Source organism: Vipera berus (assembly GCF_964194415.1).
Source record: "Vipera berus genome assembly, chromosome: 2".
NCBI classification, from domain to species: Eukaryota; Metazoa; Chordata; class Lepidosauria; order Squamata; family Viperidae; genus Vipera; species Vipera berus.
Genome location: NC_138203.1, coordinates 252,404,288 through 252,421,688, shown reverse-complemented (window position 1 = coordinate 252,421,688; position 17,401 = coordinate 252,404,288). Strand labels below are relative to the sequence as shown.

The 17,401-nt window shown below is 38.0% G+C and overlaps 1 protein-coding gene across 2 annotated transcripts in view; it reads right to left on the bottom strand.

Annotated features, from left to right (window-relative positions):
- Positions 1 to 17,401, bottom strand: part of FRMD4B (FERM domain containing 4B) — a gene marked incomplete at its 5' end in the record, with an annotated part of 181,339 nt that overhangs the window by 56,121 nt on the left and 107,817 nt on the right. For both annotated transcript variants that reach the window (XM_081318101.1, XM_081318102.1), the window contains 4 exons: positions 2,847 to 2,933; positions 6,069 to 6,126; positions 7,621 to 7,686; positions 12,409 to 12,492. In XM_081318101.1, the coding sequence (XP_081174227.1) occupies positions 2,847 to 2,933; positions 6,069 to 6,126; positions 7,621 to 7,686; positions 12,409 to 12,492 (295 nt within the window). The remainder of the gene's footprint in view (positions 1 to 2,846; positions 2,934 to 6,068; positions 6,127 to 7,620; positions 7,687 to 12,408; positions 12,493 to 17,401) is intronic.

The window sequence follows — 17,401 nt, the reverse complement described above, 5'->3', positions numbered from 1 at the left end:
GGAAAACGTCTTGTGGACAGATGAGACCAAGATAGAGCTTTTTGGTAAAGCACATCATTCTACTGTTTACCGAAAACAAAATGAAGCCTACAAAGAAAAGAACACAGTACCTACAGTGAAATGTGGTGGAGGTTCAATGATGTTTTGGGGTTGTTTTGCTGCCTCTGGCACTGGGTGCCTTGAATGTGTGCAAGGCATCATGAAATCTGAGGATTAGAGCCCAGTGTCAGAAAGCTGGGTTTGCGTCCGAGATCTGGGGTTGACCAGCAGGACAATGACCCCAAATATATGTCAAAAAGCACCCAGAAATGGATGGCAAGAAAGTGCTGGAGAGTTCTGAAGTGGCCAGCAATGAGTCCAGATCTGAATCCCATTGAACACCTGTGGAGAGATCTTAAAATTGCTGTTGGGAAAAGGCACCCTTCCAATAAGACAGACCTGGAGCAGTTTGCAAAGGAAGAGTGGTCCAAAATTCCGGGTGAGAGGTGTAAGAACCTTATTGATGGTTATAGGAAGCGACTGATTTCAGTTATTTTTTCCAAAGGGTGTGCAACCAAATATTAAGTTAAGGGTGCCAATAATTTTGTCCGGCCCATTTTTGGAGTTTTGTTTGACATTATGTCCAATTTGCCTTTTTTCCTCCCTTTTTTTGTTGTGTTCCAATACACACAAAGGGAATAAACCTGTGTATAGCAAAACATGTGTTCCTGCAATACTTTTCTGTGAGAAATACTTGATTTTCTTGAAAAATTTCTGGGGTGCCAACAGTTTCAGCCATGACTGTAGGCAGGCAGCCATATAAATTGTATGTAAGTTTGTATAAATAAATCTAACAATTCTGGTGGAGCAGTTTCTGCACATTTTCTGGTGTGTACTCTATGCAGGGTAGGGAATTAAGAGCTAGACGTGAAGCAATTACAGGACAGGAAAGTGCACAAGTTGATTCTCGTACATTATGTTACCCTGTTAGAACATCAGGATGACATTTTAACAGCACTGAAATCATGTTTTCTCACTCACGCACCTATCTGGGGAAAAAAAGGAGTTAGTAACCCCTAACCCCATGTTACAGGAACTTTTCTGTCTGTTTTATATAAATGTTTAACAAGTACAAGAGACAAAACAGATTCAGGAAATCTGATCTATCTACTTCTCCACACATTGGGGTTCCTGAAGATGTAACTATTTTCTAGAAAGCTAACCAGATGTATCACTCCTTTATATACGTCACTTATGTTCCAAGGAGAGCAAATGGTGCAATCGAAAGAAAACATGTTAAATCCAAAATATTCTGAGGACAAGAATAGCAAAATAAGCTTCCAACTTGGACAACAACATAAAGCAGAAAGGCTGAGAAGAAGAAAAAAATATAAGGTGTTTTTTTCCTCTGGTACAATAACTACATGTGTTTGAGTTTTCTCCAACATGGAGTTAATTCCCAAGGTCTTCAGAGCTTATTCCAGATGTTTATTCTTTGTTCAAGAAGTAGCGATGAGGCAATTTCTATGTACAGATATCCCATCTTAGTTGTCTCACAAACTGTGCATGGAACACAGCAAGCACTTCTTGGCCCCCTGCACTTTCATGTAGAAAATGCTGCCTCAGTTGGGACTGTTGTTTCATACGCAGGCACAAAATGTTCTTTTGAAAAACTGCTTAGCATTTCAGAGAAGAGTAGAAATTTGTGGGGAGGGAAAGAAGCATAAGTAAGGCATCGCAGTTGGGGTTTCCTGACTTGGCAGGAACAATCACAATAGTTACCTTGCAACCTAATCTTCAGTCCAAGCAAAAGTTACAAGAGTTGGAACAATTTAACTTAGAAAACACGTTCCTAATCTATTTCATAGAATTTCATAAAATGATGCGTGTTGTAATAATAATAATAATAATAATAATAATAATAATAATAATAATAATAATAATAATAATAATAATAATAATACTAATAATAATAATAAGAAGAAGAAGAAGAAGAAGAAGAAGAAGGAGAAGGAGAAGGAGAAGGAGAAGGAGAAGGAGAAGGAGAAGGAGAAGAAGAAGAAGAAGAAGAAGAAGAAGAAGAAGAAGAAGAAGAAGAAGAAGAAGAAGAAGAAGAAGAAGAAGAAGTTGTTGGAAGGGACCTTGGAGGTCATCTAGTCCAACCCCCTGCTCAGGCAGGAAAGTACACTGAAAGCATTTTTCCTCCCTGTCATATAATACTTGAACCAAGAGCCAATCAGCGTGTGATCTGGCAGTATTTTCACAGGCAGATTGAAGGATGTACTTCTTCACCAAACACTTCATTAAACTATGGAAACAACTGCCATGATTTCATGATGAATTAGCCAAATTCATGAACTCAGGATAGCTATATGGAATCTTCCAATCTCTTTACAGAATGTCTCTTAATATCAGTTGCAGGAATGGGGTGGGGAAGGGAGAGGAGAAATGTTGGTGGGTTACTATTTCAGATCTTACTGGGAGGCATCTCAAGTATCTGACTAGTCATCTGGGCAGTTCACGGAACATACACAACATTAAAATATAACGCAAAATGAAGATAATATGTGCTCTAAAACAATTTTTACTGCGCCTAATTATTTCAACAGACTAGAACACTCTTTCCATTTTCATGTTCTCCAGATGTTTCCTGGGCTACAATTCTCATATAGCCAGTTTCGCCACCTTGATGGGAACTATAGTCCAATGTACCTGGAGAAAGTCGGACTGTGGGAAACTGCTCTAGAATTAAGAAATACTTTTCTTTTGCTGAATAACAGGGAGGGAAAAAAGGCACAATATGAATCTCACGGTCGCTTTCCATTTGTATATTACAAAGACAAATACACATATGCAGATGGACTTACTTTTCTAGGTTTGACTTTATCTTGTAAGTCGTACTGGCCAATTCCTTTATAACTGATCCCAAGCCACCACGGGATGCCTTGTTTATCCTAAGGCAGAGAAGAATAGAAGTTCTAAGGCTTTTTAGCAAGAGTCAAAAACTTCAGAGTTGATATAAGGTTTCTTTACTTCATCCTGCAACAAGTATAAGCAGGTTAGGGAGATGAAGGCAGCCCTTTGTTAGCACACCTGCGGCTGACAGAGAAGGTTTATTGTTTGAAGGGGTCTGCTATTCCTTTCCCAGCTGGAAGATGCTATGCAAACAGCCAGAGAGCTGTAGGAAAGAGAAGCTGCCGTATTCTTTGAAGCCATGGCTAGAGATGGGGCAGAAATGGAAGAAAATCTGTGGGAGGCAAGCGACAATAGTAAAAGAAGACTCGATGAGGGACAAGTCCAAAGCAAGGGTGAACTGTTGAGAGAAAGGAATGGGCTGTGTACACACTTTGCACAATTCTATATGTAATTTGTACACTTGGTTCAGCTAAAGCACATACATTACTTTAAAAGCACATATGAAGGAGCAGAAAGCGTTAAGAGAAAATAGTTATTGTTTTGTTTTTTTAAAGAGAAAATTGGGCTGACATATTTTCTTGGTGAGATTTTATCTTCCATAGAGCTCAGGGTTGAAATCAGGAGTTCTTGGTGCTCTTTGAGCTTGGTTATTTTCTTGCACATGTGTCACTACCCAAACTAAGTAACATCACCAGTGCCACTAAGGAGTGGAGTTTGCTCTCAATTTACATTTTAGAGCAGAGGTGTCAAACTCAATTTCATTGAGGGCTGCATCAGCATTGCGGTTGCCCTCAGGGGGCCGGGTGGGTATGGCCAAGGTGGGCGTGGCCTACTGGGTGGGCGTGGCTAGAGTGCGTATGGCCTACTGGGTGGGCATGGCCAGCTCTACATCATTCGCATCAAGGGTGCCTATGGGGGCCTGGGCAGGAGTGGGACAGATCTGAGGGTCTCTGGGCCAGGGCCAAGGCAGTGGGGGCCATTCCCTCACTGTTTCCAGGATGGCTTTGCGGGCCACATGAAACCACTTCGCGGGCCAGATCTGGCCCCCGGGCCTTGTGTTTGACATGTCTGTTCTAGAGGCTTGCCCTGTCAATGTTGGTGGAAGTGGTCTTGGAGGAGCTATTTTTCAAGCAACAAAACAGTAAATTATAGCATTGCACAATAAGGCATGATTTCCATAACTTTTTAAAGCAACTTTTAAAGTACATTACAAGAGCTAGTAAGGTGTCCTGGTTAAGATGCTGGACCAGGAGCAAGGAGATACAAGTTCTGGTTCTTCCTTAGGCATGGAGGACAGCTGGGTGACTTTGAGCCAGTTACTTTCTTTCATCCCTAGATTAAAAAGTTGAAAAACAACCTGGCAGGTGGCCAATGATAATACCACTACTGCAGGTTGCCAACAAAATTGCACAGACCTGTCCATGAAGTCATCAAAATACATGAAAAAGAAGGGGAGGAGGGGGTAAATTACTGTATTATTAAATTGTTTGTGGCTAAAATTAACCAAAGATTCCTAGCTCAAAACCAGCAAAATAAACTAAAGGAGAACTAAGGAAGCCAGAGACTCCAAACACAATTTATGTGTGGAGTTGACTCTATTTTTTCCTAAATAAAGTGATTTCCATTCATTTTATTTTAAAGGGAAGTTTTGGAAGGCAATTATAAGCTGCTAAAAATAAGATGCCAGTATTGTAATCTTCTTGAGGTACAGAGGAGGCTTTGGGTCTAATAGCTCCATATCCCAGAAGGTCCCACTTTAAAGGACTGAGAGTTGTGCCGCAGAAAAATTGCCAACAGTACTTTCAATAATGGAAGAATTTTGCTCCTCCATGTCATGACTTCTTCAATACCAGTAGATACCAACAAATGAAGACATCCACCAGGCCCAAGTCTACTCCATTCTTCAACGTTTGTTACCCACAGTTCAGTGTGAGCATTCCATGAAAATTAAAAGATTCTACAATTTTATTAAGGGAGTTTGAGGCTATAAAATGTGGAGAAATGTGGAAAAACTATTCTAGTGTCTCTAAATTCCCTATCAAAATAGGGATTTGTGAAACACAGACATTTTTTGAAAAGTTTGGAGAAGTGATCATTTGCTACACAGGATCAATTCACATGTAGAGAAGCATGCGTATGACCACTTGACACATATATGATAATCTATGCCTCTGGCGGGATGTCTGAATAGGAATGTTGCTGTTCATATACATATTCAGCAAACTCATTACAGTTTGAGTGCAGTTTCAGATGGCATGAATCTATTTGCTTTGTTATTAATATAACTGTAGCTCTTCTTGAATGCTAGCCCCATTAATATAATGTAAGTACTAGTTTCTGTAGGTTTTATTCACAGAGATGCAAAATGTTATTTGTATTATTCTAATCAACATTATAACTCTGAACGGGAAAAAAACACCTCTTGAATAAATTATAGGAACTTAAAATACTGTCTGCTAGGCAAAAGACAGAGGAGATTCCAAATGAAACAATGTCCTTCCTGCCATAATAATAATGATAATATGATGATGATGATGATGATGATGATGATGATGATGATGATAATAATAATAATAATAATAATAATAATAATAATAATAATAATAATAATAATAATAATAATAATAATAGTTGGAAGGAACACTGGAGGTCATCTAGTCCAACTCCCTGCCCAGGCAGGAAACCCTACAGCTTTTCAGACAAATAGCTGTCCAGTTTAATTTTTGTTATTTCTTAGAAACAAAGATACTCCATGTTCATGTAGTCTTTCGTTATTTCCTATGGCTGACAATTCTCCAGGACCTTAAGCCAAAGTCCTTATCATCTCCTGATAGTTTGATGAAGGATTATTGAAAACCATCACCTAAGTATAAGATGTGCAGTCATGCAGACTCTAGTCAAAGTGCTCAAGGTGGATCCAGGGAAGCCAAATAACAAACAACTGTATGAGTAAAGACCTTTGTTGAAGAGATTGAAGGATGAAGAGAACACCAAACTTTTTCATGATCTGAGAAAGGTAAGAAGAGCTGAGCCAAAAAGGTAAAAAGTCCTTAAATGGGGCACTATGACATGACAGCATCTCCTTACTCGTTTTAACCAAACGAGCTGCTTTTATTAAAAAAAATGCATAAAACAGACAGCTCACTCAGTTTTGCTTTCCAGCACTCACTAACCTTCACTCCATAATAATGGATTCCATAAGTAGGCACAGCTTCAACCAATTTCATGTACCTGGAAGGACAGATATACAAGTCAAAGAAGCAGTTTCTTCGTAATATCTTCTACTAATACACATTACCTGAGTGATGCCTTTGGATTCATTCATTCATTTTATTTATTTACTTATCGAATGCTGAAACTGCCCAACTGCTTCACAGAGGGACTCTGGGAAGTGTTTTAGGTTTCACATCAAATTGTTTCAGATGCTTTAATTATATAAAACATCAATCAACATTAATAGTGAAGTCTGTGTACAAACAAGTTCAAGCACAGCAACAAACTGGTTAACATTTCAAAGGAGACGATTAAACTAGAACCAGCCTTTTTTTTTATAACCTCCTTCTGCCCTCAGTCGCCTTGATGCTCTCGGGGTTGCCAGCTACTTCCCTGAAAGCATTCCCTCGTATAACAACGGAACTCCATCAAGAACTTGGCTTCATTTCTAGCAATTGAGCTCTCTACAATACTGATCTAAAATATTTTCCAAGTTTAGCTTTTGGGAATGTTCAGTTCTTCTAAAACAGCTCCACTGTAAATGTAGCTTGCCCACTTTATGAGTGCATGTCAGCCTTCCCAAGTAAACCAGACAGGAAAACAAGACTAGATGAGTTAAATCTACTTTATCGTGAAGCTACATAAATCTTGCAAGTCTGAAAGTACAAAACCTCTCACTTCCAATTTTAAGTGTCTGATTGATTGGGGCAGATCCTTTCTAAGTTTCTTCAGTTAATCTATTGGAGGCTCCTGCCTCTCTTATCTGGTTGTTCACTAGGTAGCATCTCTTCCCCCACCTTTCCCCGAGTTCCTTCCCACATTCCATTACAATGCATGACATAAATCTGAACAATAAAACGTAGGAATCCTACAGGCCTGATCTGCTAAGCACCCGTTCATAAGAAAGAGTTGTATTATACAGCTTTTGCTGCTGGATTGGTTTCTGGTTTATCTCTAGTCTGAAAGGCCTTGTTCAAGGGATAAATACATACGCTATCAACCTCAAGTGAGAGGACAGCAGGGACCCAGAGGAAGAAGAGCAATGTGTCGGAAGATAAATTAGGTGGTCTAAAATGCTTCGGGATTGCAGAGGTGGAACCCAAACAAGCTCTGGAACTGCATGGATTACTGTACTCGGAAAGCATCAGTCCCAATCACAGTAGTTGTCAATAGTTCAGAAGAAGGCTGGAATCTGTTCTGTGTTGCAGCCTCCCCCATAAATAGATGTTTGCCTTCCTCATGCAGTAAACCAGCTAAGAAACACAATAAGCCAATTCTACTTTTTTTGTAAGGTTACATTAACAGAATCTTGCAAGTCTGACAGGTCTTCTCCTCCCTCTTCTTTATATTTTAAAAAATTGGAGGGTGTCTTCTGCACCTTTTGCCCAACCCACATTCCTGCTGAGGGGGCTAAGCTGCCTTTAATCAGTCAACCCTTGGCTGTGGTCTCACTGCCTTTTCTTCCGAGGTCATTTCCACACACCATTACAAAAAGCTGAATAATACACTTACTGAACAATCGCTTGTCCTCTAGTCAGTCCCTTGTTCTTAATGTAATGTTCGATGACTCTGTCCTCACTGAGGAAAACAAGCAAAAAGGGTCTATTAAAGAGAGGAAGACGGGTTTTAGATCCTATGTTGCTCCAAATGCATCTCAGTCAGATGAAACGATCCACAGAATCTCCCTGTAAAGTATACCCCTACGCAGTCCGTCAATCCACAAAATGAATACTCCCAAGTTTTGGATGGCACAGAATGGACTTACAGGTTAAGCCTCTTCTCGAGGAAATACTCTATAGCCGGGATGTATGCCATTTCATAAAAAGTAACTGTGGAGAAAGGGAGCTGCAATGGCTATAAAGTTAGCGGAGCTATATCAGGCTGTAAAAAAAAACACAAAAAAACCCCCAGCCTCTGCCCAATGCCTTTCAGACATGCTGGCCTACAACTTGGATTACTCCTACCCAGCAAGATTAATGACAGGGTTTTTCTGACACACACATTGAGACACACACCTTCCTTCCTTTCCTAAATACAGCTTAAATGATTTGCAGACAGGGCAAAAGCAAAACCTTTTATTTTCTTGTATGATTTGAGGCATATGGCAGTAATCTCATAATGATAGTGAAGTTAATTTACCACAAAAGTATGATGTGATAAAGAGGGTAATGTGTGTTGGTATGGCCCAGGCAATCTGATTCAAATCTGCTGTCTCTCTCTCTTTTCCATCTAAAAAGAATGTGGAGTGCAATTCTCCTATCCTGGGGGTGAAATGGACTATTTCAAACATTTTGGAAGGTTTCATGCTTGTATCCTTAAAACTGAGCTATTTTGAGCTTGAAGCATTTCCAAAATGATTGAGATAAGGTGGTAAAGATATGAACCCATGGTCTTGAGGTTTGAAATATTTTCCATCTTGCTATGTTTGGAATATGGTTCAACAATCATGACTAATATGTCTCTGTTTTTCTCTTTTTCCTCTCTTCATCCCATGGTGGAAAAAAATGGGTATGTTATCTTATTTGATTACATTTGTTTCTTGAGCATCAAAAATGAGATCAGCCTGCATGCTTCTTGAATGAAGAGAAGCTACACAAATACACCATGTACTCATGAATAAGCTAAGAATGTTGGGTACCAAAATATACTCCAAAAATTGAGTTTGGATTATCCATGGATGGATTTATCCATAAGTACATACAGTAATGCTTCTTAATGTATATCCAAATATATTCACTTATAAGCCCATCCCTAAATAAGCTGATCCCAGAATTTTCCAACAAAATACCATGAAAAATGGCTAATCTGTGGATTACTCATGGATAAGCCAATTATGAAAATTAAAACACATGAAATTTTCAGGTATCAGCTTATCTGTACATTGTGCATTTTTTGTGGTATTTTAAAAGTTAAAATTTTGAGGTTGGCTCATCTGTGAACAGGTTTACGCACAAATATATACAATATTCAGCACAGTCAGATTTGACACCAAGGACTTACACATATAGAAACTGATGCAAATAACTTCCACAATGCAAATGGTGACACTAACAGTAGCAACCATAACATTAAAATTCAATTAATTTGCTCATCTTCCAGTGTTATTAATGATTTGCTATCAGTGCACTTGTGCATTCTACATAGATCAAATGGGCAAGTGTCTATACAATATAACTGAAACAAATCTTGACAACAAAATTGACAATATTCTAAAAACAAAGGGAGAAAGAAGAACTTATAACTCTCCGAAGACATATTTTACAGACTAAGTTGGCCATTCTGGAAGAAAGAAACTTCCAAGACAGATTACAACATAAAACAGCAGAGCTTCAATAGATTCAATTCTCTTATAACCCAAGCAAAGTCAGAAAGAAAGAAAGAAAGAAAGAAAGAAAGAAAGAAAGAAAGAAAGAAAGAAAGAAAGAAAGAAAGAAAGAAAGAAAGAAAGAAAGAAAGAAAACACATAAGTACACATACATATAATACTATAGACCAGACTTTCTGAACCTTGGCAACTTTCAGATGTGTGCACTTCAACTCCCAGAATTCCCAAGCCAAGCATGGGGAATAATACTGCTATAAATGCAAAGTATATTTACCTTCAAATGAGATAAATGTATAAAGGGTAGCAATTCTCTCCTCCCCTGATTCTGGAAATCAGGATTTTGACTGATTATGAACCATCGTCAGTGTTGATTCCTACTGATCACACAGAAGTCTTTAAAAAGGGAACAATTCCTATAGCTGTGATTGCTTTATAGAGGCATTGTATTAGGAAGCAACAATACAGAGGATTTCTACTTTTGTGCCTTGGTTGTGGCTTTCCCACAGCAACTGATTGGCTGTTGTGAAACAAAGTATGTTGGGCCCAAATGGACTTATGGTTTTATGCATCAAGAACTCTTACACTATTTTCCCAAGATGCCTGTAGGAACTCATTGTTCGTATTAGTAATCACAAGTTATAATTTAAGTGTGACCTAAGGCTGCCTGATATTTTTACAGAAAAATTGCAGAAAGAAATGTCATATGGATATTAAAGGTATCTCTTTCAAGGAAAAATAGAAACCTGGTATTAGAACTACTTTATTATGCCAAAATGAAAAGTGCGCAAGTTTGATTGTATGGAGAGGAAATGAAACAAGCAAGGTTTTGTTTGTGTCAACAAAATAATCTCTAAATATTTTTATGATATCCCTGGGTTCTATGTATGGGGTTCTGCTTTTGGGGTTCCCAAGAAATTCACCTTTGTGCTAAGACATATCACTGTTACAGAAAAAGCTAGTGACTTACCAGAACATACAAAGGCAGTATGTACACTGTATGGTTAGGCTTCTAAAATCTTTGCATAACCATGCCCAGGATTACAACCCAAAGGGATAAGCCATCATAAACTATAATAGCCACAGACTATTCTTTTCATTGTTCTTCATTAAATTCATGTTGAAGCTTGATTATGTAAAGAAAATTTTACAATAACAACTTGACAATGATGGGACGTTTAATGATAAGACAGCAGCATATTTTTATTACAAAACTTTGCCACGAGGAAGCCTGGAAACATCTCTATAATTAATAACTAGCTTTTCCTGACATTGTGCTCTCCAGGTGTATCCACCATGCTGACCAGAAATTCTGGAAGTTGCAGACTCAACTCTCTGGAGGACACCAGTTACGGAAGCTTGGGGAAACCACTAGAAACCAAAGTGCCATTTGCAAATGTTCTTACAGTATCAGAAAATGGTCTCAGTGGCTCCAAACCCCTCAGTTTTACTCACCTGCAATCCTAGCCATGCTTTTCAGATGACCCGTTTTATTCAGCATTCAATAGTCTACTCATGATTAGAGGCATCAAGGATTGCAAACTAAGACTCTTTCAGAAAGATGGCTAGTAGAAGTATGTTTCTTTGTGTTATTTATGTACAAGTAGTCCTCAATTTACAACCATTTGTTTAGTGACTGTTTGAAGTTACAACACCACCAGAAAAAGCGAGTTATCCCTGTTTTTCACAAAACGATTGCAGCATCCCCACGATCCCGTGATCAAAATTTGGACATTTGGCAACTGGCATGCGTTTATGATGGTTGCAATATCTTGAGGTCATGTGGTCACCTTTTGCAACCTTCTGACAAGCAAAGTCAATGGAGAAGCCAAATTCACCTAACAACCGTGTTGCTAACTTAAAAACTGCAGTTTTATCTGAACAAATGTGGCTAGAAAAGTCATAAAATGAAACAAAACTCACTTAACAACTGTCTTGCTTAGCAGTGGAAATTTTGGGCTCAATTGTGGTCATAAGTTGAAGACTATATGTAGGGAGATATTGTTTTGTTAAGCAAGCAAGCCTATTTTAAAATACCGAGGTGGACACTAATACAAAGGTCTCCAACTTTCTGGGCACCAGGGTCCGGTTCCGTAGAGAGAGGTTTTTCCGTGGACCGGAGTGTGTGTGGTTTTGTGTGCTGCCTGCATCTCGTGGATGGGGCTTTGCTTGTTTGTGCGGACCAGTTGATGGCATGCCGCAGCCTGGTACTGGTCCATGGACCGGGGATTGGGGACCCCTGCTCCAATATATTATAGTAGTATTTATTTCCAGAGTTTGGATAAAATACAATCTTGTTTGATGATTTATCAAACAATCAGAATAGGAAGAAAAGTTCAGCCGTGCCATAAAAATACCAGGGTGTTAAAATGTGTACAAGAGACTGTTTTATTTTATAAAGCAGGATAGAACTTAGCAGCCATGGATACCAAAATGCTTATGAAATGTTTCTCAAGGAAGGCAAGGCCTCACTCTCCACATGGCTTCTATGTTTTAAAACTTCTTTCAGTTTAAATAAATAAAGAGAGAGAGAGAGAGAGAGAGAGAGAGAGAGAGAGAGAGAGAGAGAGAGAGAGAGAGAGAGAGAGATATTATGTCACGAAGTGTTTATTCTCTAGTATTATCTGAATTTAGAAAAATGCCTTTGGGTTCCATGTCAGCTTTGTAAGCATTAAAAATGGTGCTTGGTTTGGAAATTTGCCACCTGCCCAGAAAAAAGACAAAGGTAAGCTGGAATAGAACCGAAAAACTTGGGAGATGACTTAATTAAGGAATTAGAGGGATTGGTACTGTTGTTTTTTGTGACTTGTAACACAAGCTTTACTACAGCCTTTTTGCATTCAAAGCTTTTCCATTATGTAACCTTGGATATTACTGTCAAGAGTTCACAAAGTTTTAAATTTATAAGGAAGGAGGATACAAAGAGAGGTCCAGGATCCCAATATGATATACCTGTACCTTTTATAATTAGGTCTTACCAATAGGCAAGTGAAGGATGTTCCTGCAAGGTTTTTGTAGGAAATGCAGGCAAGTTCTTCAGAGCTTTTCTTGCATTTTCGTCACTTTAAAAAGACAAAAAGAAGGGCAAAGTGTTATTATCTTGGAATCAAAATGATGTTTACATTAACTCAAAGTCTCCAATTTTAATCACTAAGTTCATAGTATATTTCAGCTACCATGGCAGTCTAATCCTGTAGAATTTTTTGCATTACCCTTTTACACAAAATATGGTCACTTGCATTACCATTTTGATTAAGAACACAGTGCTGCTAAAGAGATCCAGTTGCTGAGAAATAGATAAAGCTGAAATAACTTTTACTGGCTGTGATTGCTTCCAGGATGTTTTTTTTGTTATAGGATATATGTTGGTTTGATAAAAGAACCTTCAAATATTTTAACATGAAAAAATGGGTGCTAAAATCGTAGAAGCAATCTTGATTCTAAAAAGTTAAGAAGAGATACAGAGGAGGAAAAACAGCTTCAAACTGTAACTTGCTTCAATATGCAGAAATTGGGCAAAAGTGAATGTAATTATTTTAAGAGGGCAGAAGCATGTGTGGTTGCTGGCACAAAACAAAACAAATAAAAGCAGGCAACATTTTTTGGTTTGCATGCATGGTTAAATAGCCCAGTCGGGTTGTGCAGGATTTTGGAATGCTTTAATAGGGATCTGCAAGAACCAACATGAATTGTTGGTATCTAGGATTCACTGGGATGACTGAGTCATTACCAGATGTTTGATTTCCTGATGATGAAGGTTGATAAGTGACTTCTTCAAAACTGGGCCACATTCTTAAATAATTTAGCACTGGAGGGAATTATACACCATTGATAAAACCTTCATTTTATTTTTCTGTAATTTCTGCCCTGGAATTGTGAATACTGAAGTAGAAGCTATTGGGATGCACATCTCAGAATACATTACTTTACTGGATGGTGGATATGAGGCTGAAAAACAGGGAGTCAAAACATGAGATAATAAGTACAATAAATAAAACTATTTCTGGTGAACAACAGAATAGCTGCATGCAGTGATTTTACTCCTTTATGAATTAAGGGTCTTCTATCAAAAGTCACTTCTCACTAAGGTAGCTCAAGCATCTTTATAATAACTGCAGACAACCTGGGGGGGGGGGGTGTTGCACTAAGACCTTCTCCACCCCTCAGGGCCATCATTAAAAGTTTGGAGGAGTAAAATGATTTTAAGGGAAGAGATTGGTCACTAGGGCCTTATAAAATTTTAAACCCTTCTAAACTAGAGGGAAAAAAGCATTTTGTTTATTTTGGGTTTCAGACCTTTAATGGGTACAGTAGGCTCCTTAAGTATCTGCAAAGATTTAAATTCATTTCACCCCTTAATTCCTTGCAAAAAAAATACTCTCTTGATTTCTGTTCTTGTTTTGAAAGTTTGATTTTTAAAAAAAATATTCTGTATCTTAAACTCCACATTCAAAAGCGCATTTTACTACCAGGAAAAAGCCACTCTCTCTTCTCAACCATAATTCTATTATCCAAAGAAGATAACTGTTATGATCTCCAGATACGTTGGATTACAACTTTTATTTTCCTCATCCAGTATGATCTCTGGATGTGGATTATAGGAGGTGTTATAAAAACATAACTTTCTCTCTGCTAGTTATATACACAAAAAATGCATATGCAAATGCATTAGTATAACAAGTTTCCTTCAGCTGTTCATCTGTATCCAAAGAAGCAATGAAAGGTTTTAATCTCAATTATGAGTTCCTCAATAAAACACATTTCTCAGTGCCCAACTGCATGCTATTTTAAAGATGCAAACAGCATGGAGTGGAGGAAAGAAGGCTCCTTCCTATAATTCTTAGATTAGCATTTATATGAATCTTTTATCTATTTGCAAAAATGTTATCCATTAAGATATATGAATAGTTTTTTGCAAACAAAAAAATAACTATAAGAGGTCTCAGAAAGTATCATGACTGCAATAGCAGGTAAAGGATTACAACTCCCAAGTTCCTGATATGTATCTTACCCAAATTGGATCTCCTGCTCCTACTCTAGAGTAAAAGAGGCAGAAAATGTAGTTGTCAACTACAGCTTTTAATAGCATATAATTTGGCCCATGTGTCAAACTAAACTTTAATTACCAGCATTCACTTCATTGCCCCTTAATTCATTTACCCTACAATAAAGGTGTAGAAGCCTGATCTAGATTCAATTTAAAGTATGGAAGTTGGGTAAACTTACACTTTCCCACAACTTGATATTTCTAAAATCTGTCTGCCCCCAACTCACTTGTAAAAAAAGAATAATAATAGATAATGGTGACTCAAAAGGAAAAAAAAAACCTAAACAGACTTAAGGATCAAATCCACCCAGAGGATTATACAGGGAGGGTCTGCTCAGGGTTCCGCCGGTGAGAGATTGCCGGCGGGTGACACCCAGGGATAGGGCCTTCTCAGTGGGAGCGCCTGCCCTCTGGAACCAGCTGCCGGTGGAGCTGAGGACTGCCCCCGACCTCCGATCATTCCGCCGGGGCCTGAAGACCTGGCTCTTTGAGCTCCCGGGCCCAGGCTGAGGAGAAAATTTTAACTGGGGTTTTTAAGTGTACAGGGTGAATTTAATATTTTTAACTGGTTTTTAACTTTTGTATGTTTTGATTTTTAATTCCCTGTAAACCGCCCTGAGTCCTCAGGGAAAGGGCGGTATACAAATGTAATAAAATAAATAAATAAATAAAATAAATATTGGCCACAATCCTTATCAGCTATTCATAGAGTTGTTGTATGTGGTAACAATTCTGTAAATGGACCAACATTAAAGACCAATCCTGTTTCCTTGTAATTTTCAATCAATTCTTTGATTTCAGTCAGCTACCAATATTTAAACATCCACCTTACATTCAATGTCTTACTTTCATAGTGAAGGAAAGAATAAAATTGTAGTACTGTGAGTGAATATAAGCAGAGCTAGCTGTAAATTATGGGAGGGGAAGACTAACACAACTGAAAGTTGAGAAGAATGTAAAGTTTCCTAACTGAGAATGTGTAAAGACACACAAAGAATGTCAGATGTCTATCTTTGTCTTCAATGGATTAATTAGCCCTGTATAATGTAATCCTGTTACTCGTCCCAGCTTCTGCCAACCTAGCAGTTCGAAAGCATGTAAAAATGCAAGTAGAAAAATAGGGACCACTACGGTGGGAAGGTAACAGCGTTCCGTGCGCCTTTGGCGTCTAGTCATGCCGGCCACATGACCACGGAGACGTCCTCGGACAAACGCTGGCTCTTCAGCTTTGAAACGGAGATGAGCACCGGCCCCTAGAGTTGGAAACGACTAGCACGCATGTGCGGGGAAACCTTTACCTTTACCCTAATGTAATGCTTATGGAGTTCCTTAGTCAACTCTAAACTTTTCTCATGAGTCATCACTGAAATTGTAATTTGACATTTGCAAAGCATTCAAGTGCCCCATTTTGCCCTGTGAATTTCTCTGGAGAAAAAAAAAGTACAGAAGACAGTGTTGCTTCTAAGACTATGACTATAGAAATAAACTGCTATTATGAAAATTTCTTCAATGAAAGAAATTCAGGGCTGGAGATTATGAATTTAGTAAACTGGAAAAAAGAATCCGAGGCTCAACTAAGCTTCAATCCCTTGTCTTTAAAGCTTAGCCACTTTAACCTTCGGTGAACCCAGCACGACCCAGATTAGAGAGCTCCCATGCTATCACCAGGGAAAGAAAAATTTAGCAAAATAAGACAACTATAAAAAGCTTCAGCAAAAAACCTGAATGACTATAGATAAAGATAAAAGTTATCCAGTCCATGTGACTTGAGGGAACACTGTAATTGTGAGGCTTTTTTTTGCTGAGTCCAAATAATAATTGATGCAACATAAAAATGGAAATTTATTTGAATGATTTTCAGGATTGGAGATGCTGCTCTCAGTTCTTATCCTTTCTTGCTTTTATTTCGGCAGCCACTGCATTTGGCTCCATTTGAATTCAGATGAACATCTACAGCTCATAATGTATGACCAATTAAGACCCACTTCATGGAGACTGGAGTCAGATGGAGAGCCATTATCTGCAATGTTTGGTCCCATGACAAGATGCCGAACATAAAAGGTAAACAAAAGATTTTTTTTAACCTTGTTTTCTATTTCAACCACTAACATCAGCTCAGAACAGCAGTTTTAATCAAGCCCTACAAACATTGAGTGAACAAGATAGCGTTCAATTATGCTTAGTTGTCACCCATAAGTAGATTTTCCCCAGGAGTATTTTGAACTTAAAATCTTTCCCTTTGGGTCAGTATTTAATGGTCAGGGATAAAACAATTTTTTCTTATGATTGGATGTTTAAATTTATTCTAATTTTTATTTTCAACATTGTTTTTCTCCTTTTTTCATGAAGAATGTGGGGTAGGAGGACATTTAAATTAGAATTCGACTTCCTAATGAACACATTTGTTCTCACTATAGATCAGCTTCCTGCATTCCGATTAAAAATAATTTAATAAAGGGATCCATAACTCTAGGAAATGGACTGCTGTGTTATTTCATTTATCTGCAATTTTTATACAGTCTTTATAATTAGATTATCAAACGGAAGGAGATACAAGGAGTGGTGATGTCAGGGAAAAGGTTTTTCTCTGTCTTCCTATTAAAGGATTGTTCTGGATTCTCCTAGACTTGAAGTAAATTAATGATTACAAATGTTTTTCCACAGCCTTCAAGAGAGAATTCTCTTCAAAGAATGAAGACCTTTGAAAAATTGCTAGGTACTTTAATTTTATCACATCTTATGCTGTCTTAGTGGAAAAAGTGGTCTCATAGGCACCAAAGAAAGTACTTATTTCCACTGAGTTTCAACTCACCTCAAAAATATTAATGTTTGCAAACATTTGTAATAATAATAATAATAATAATAATAATAATAATAATAATGATGATGATGATGATGATGATGATGTTGGAAGGGACCTTGGA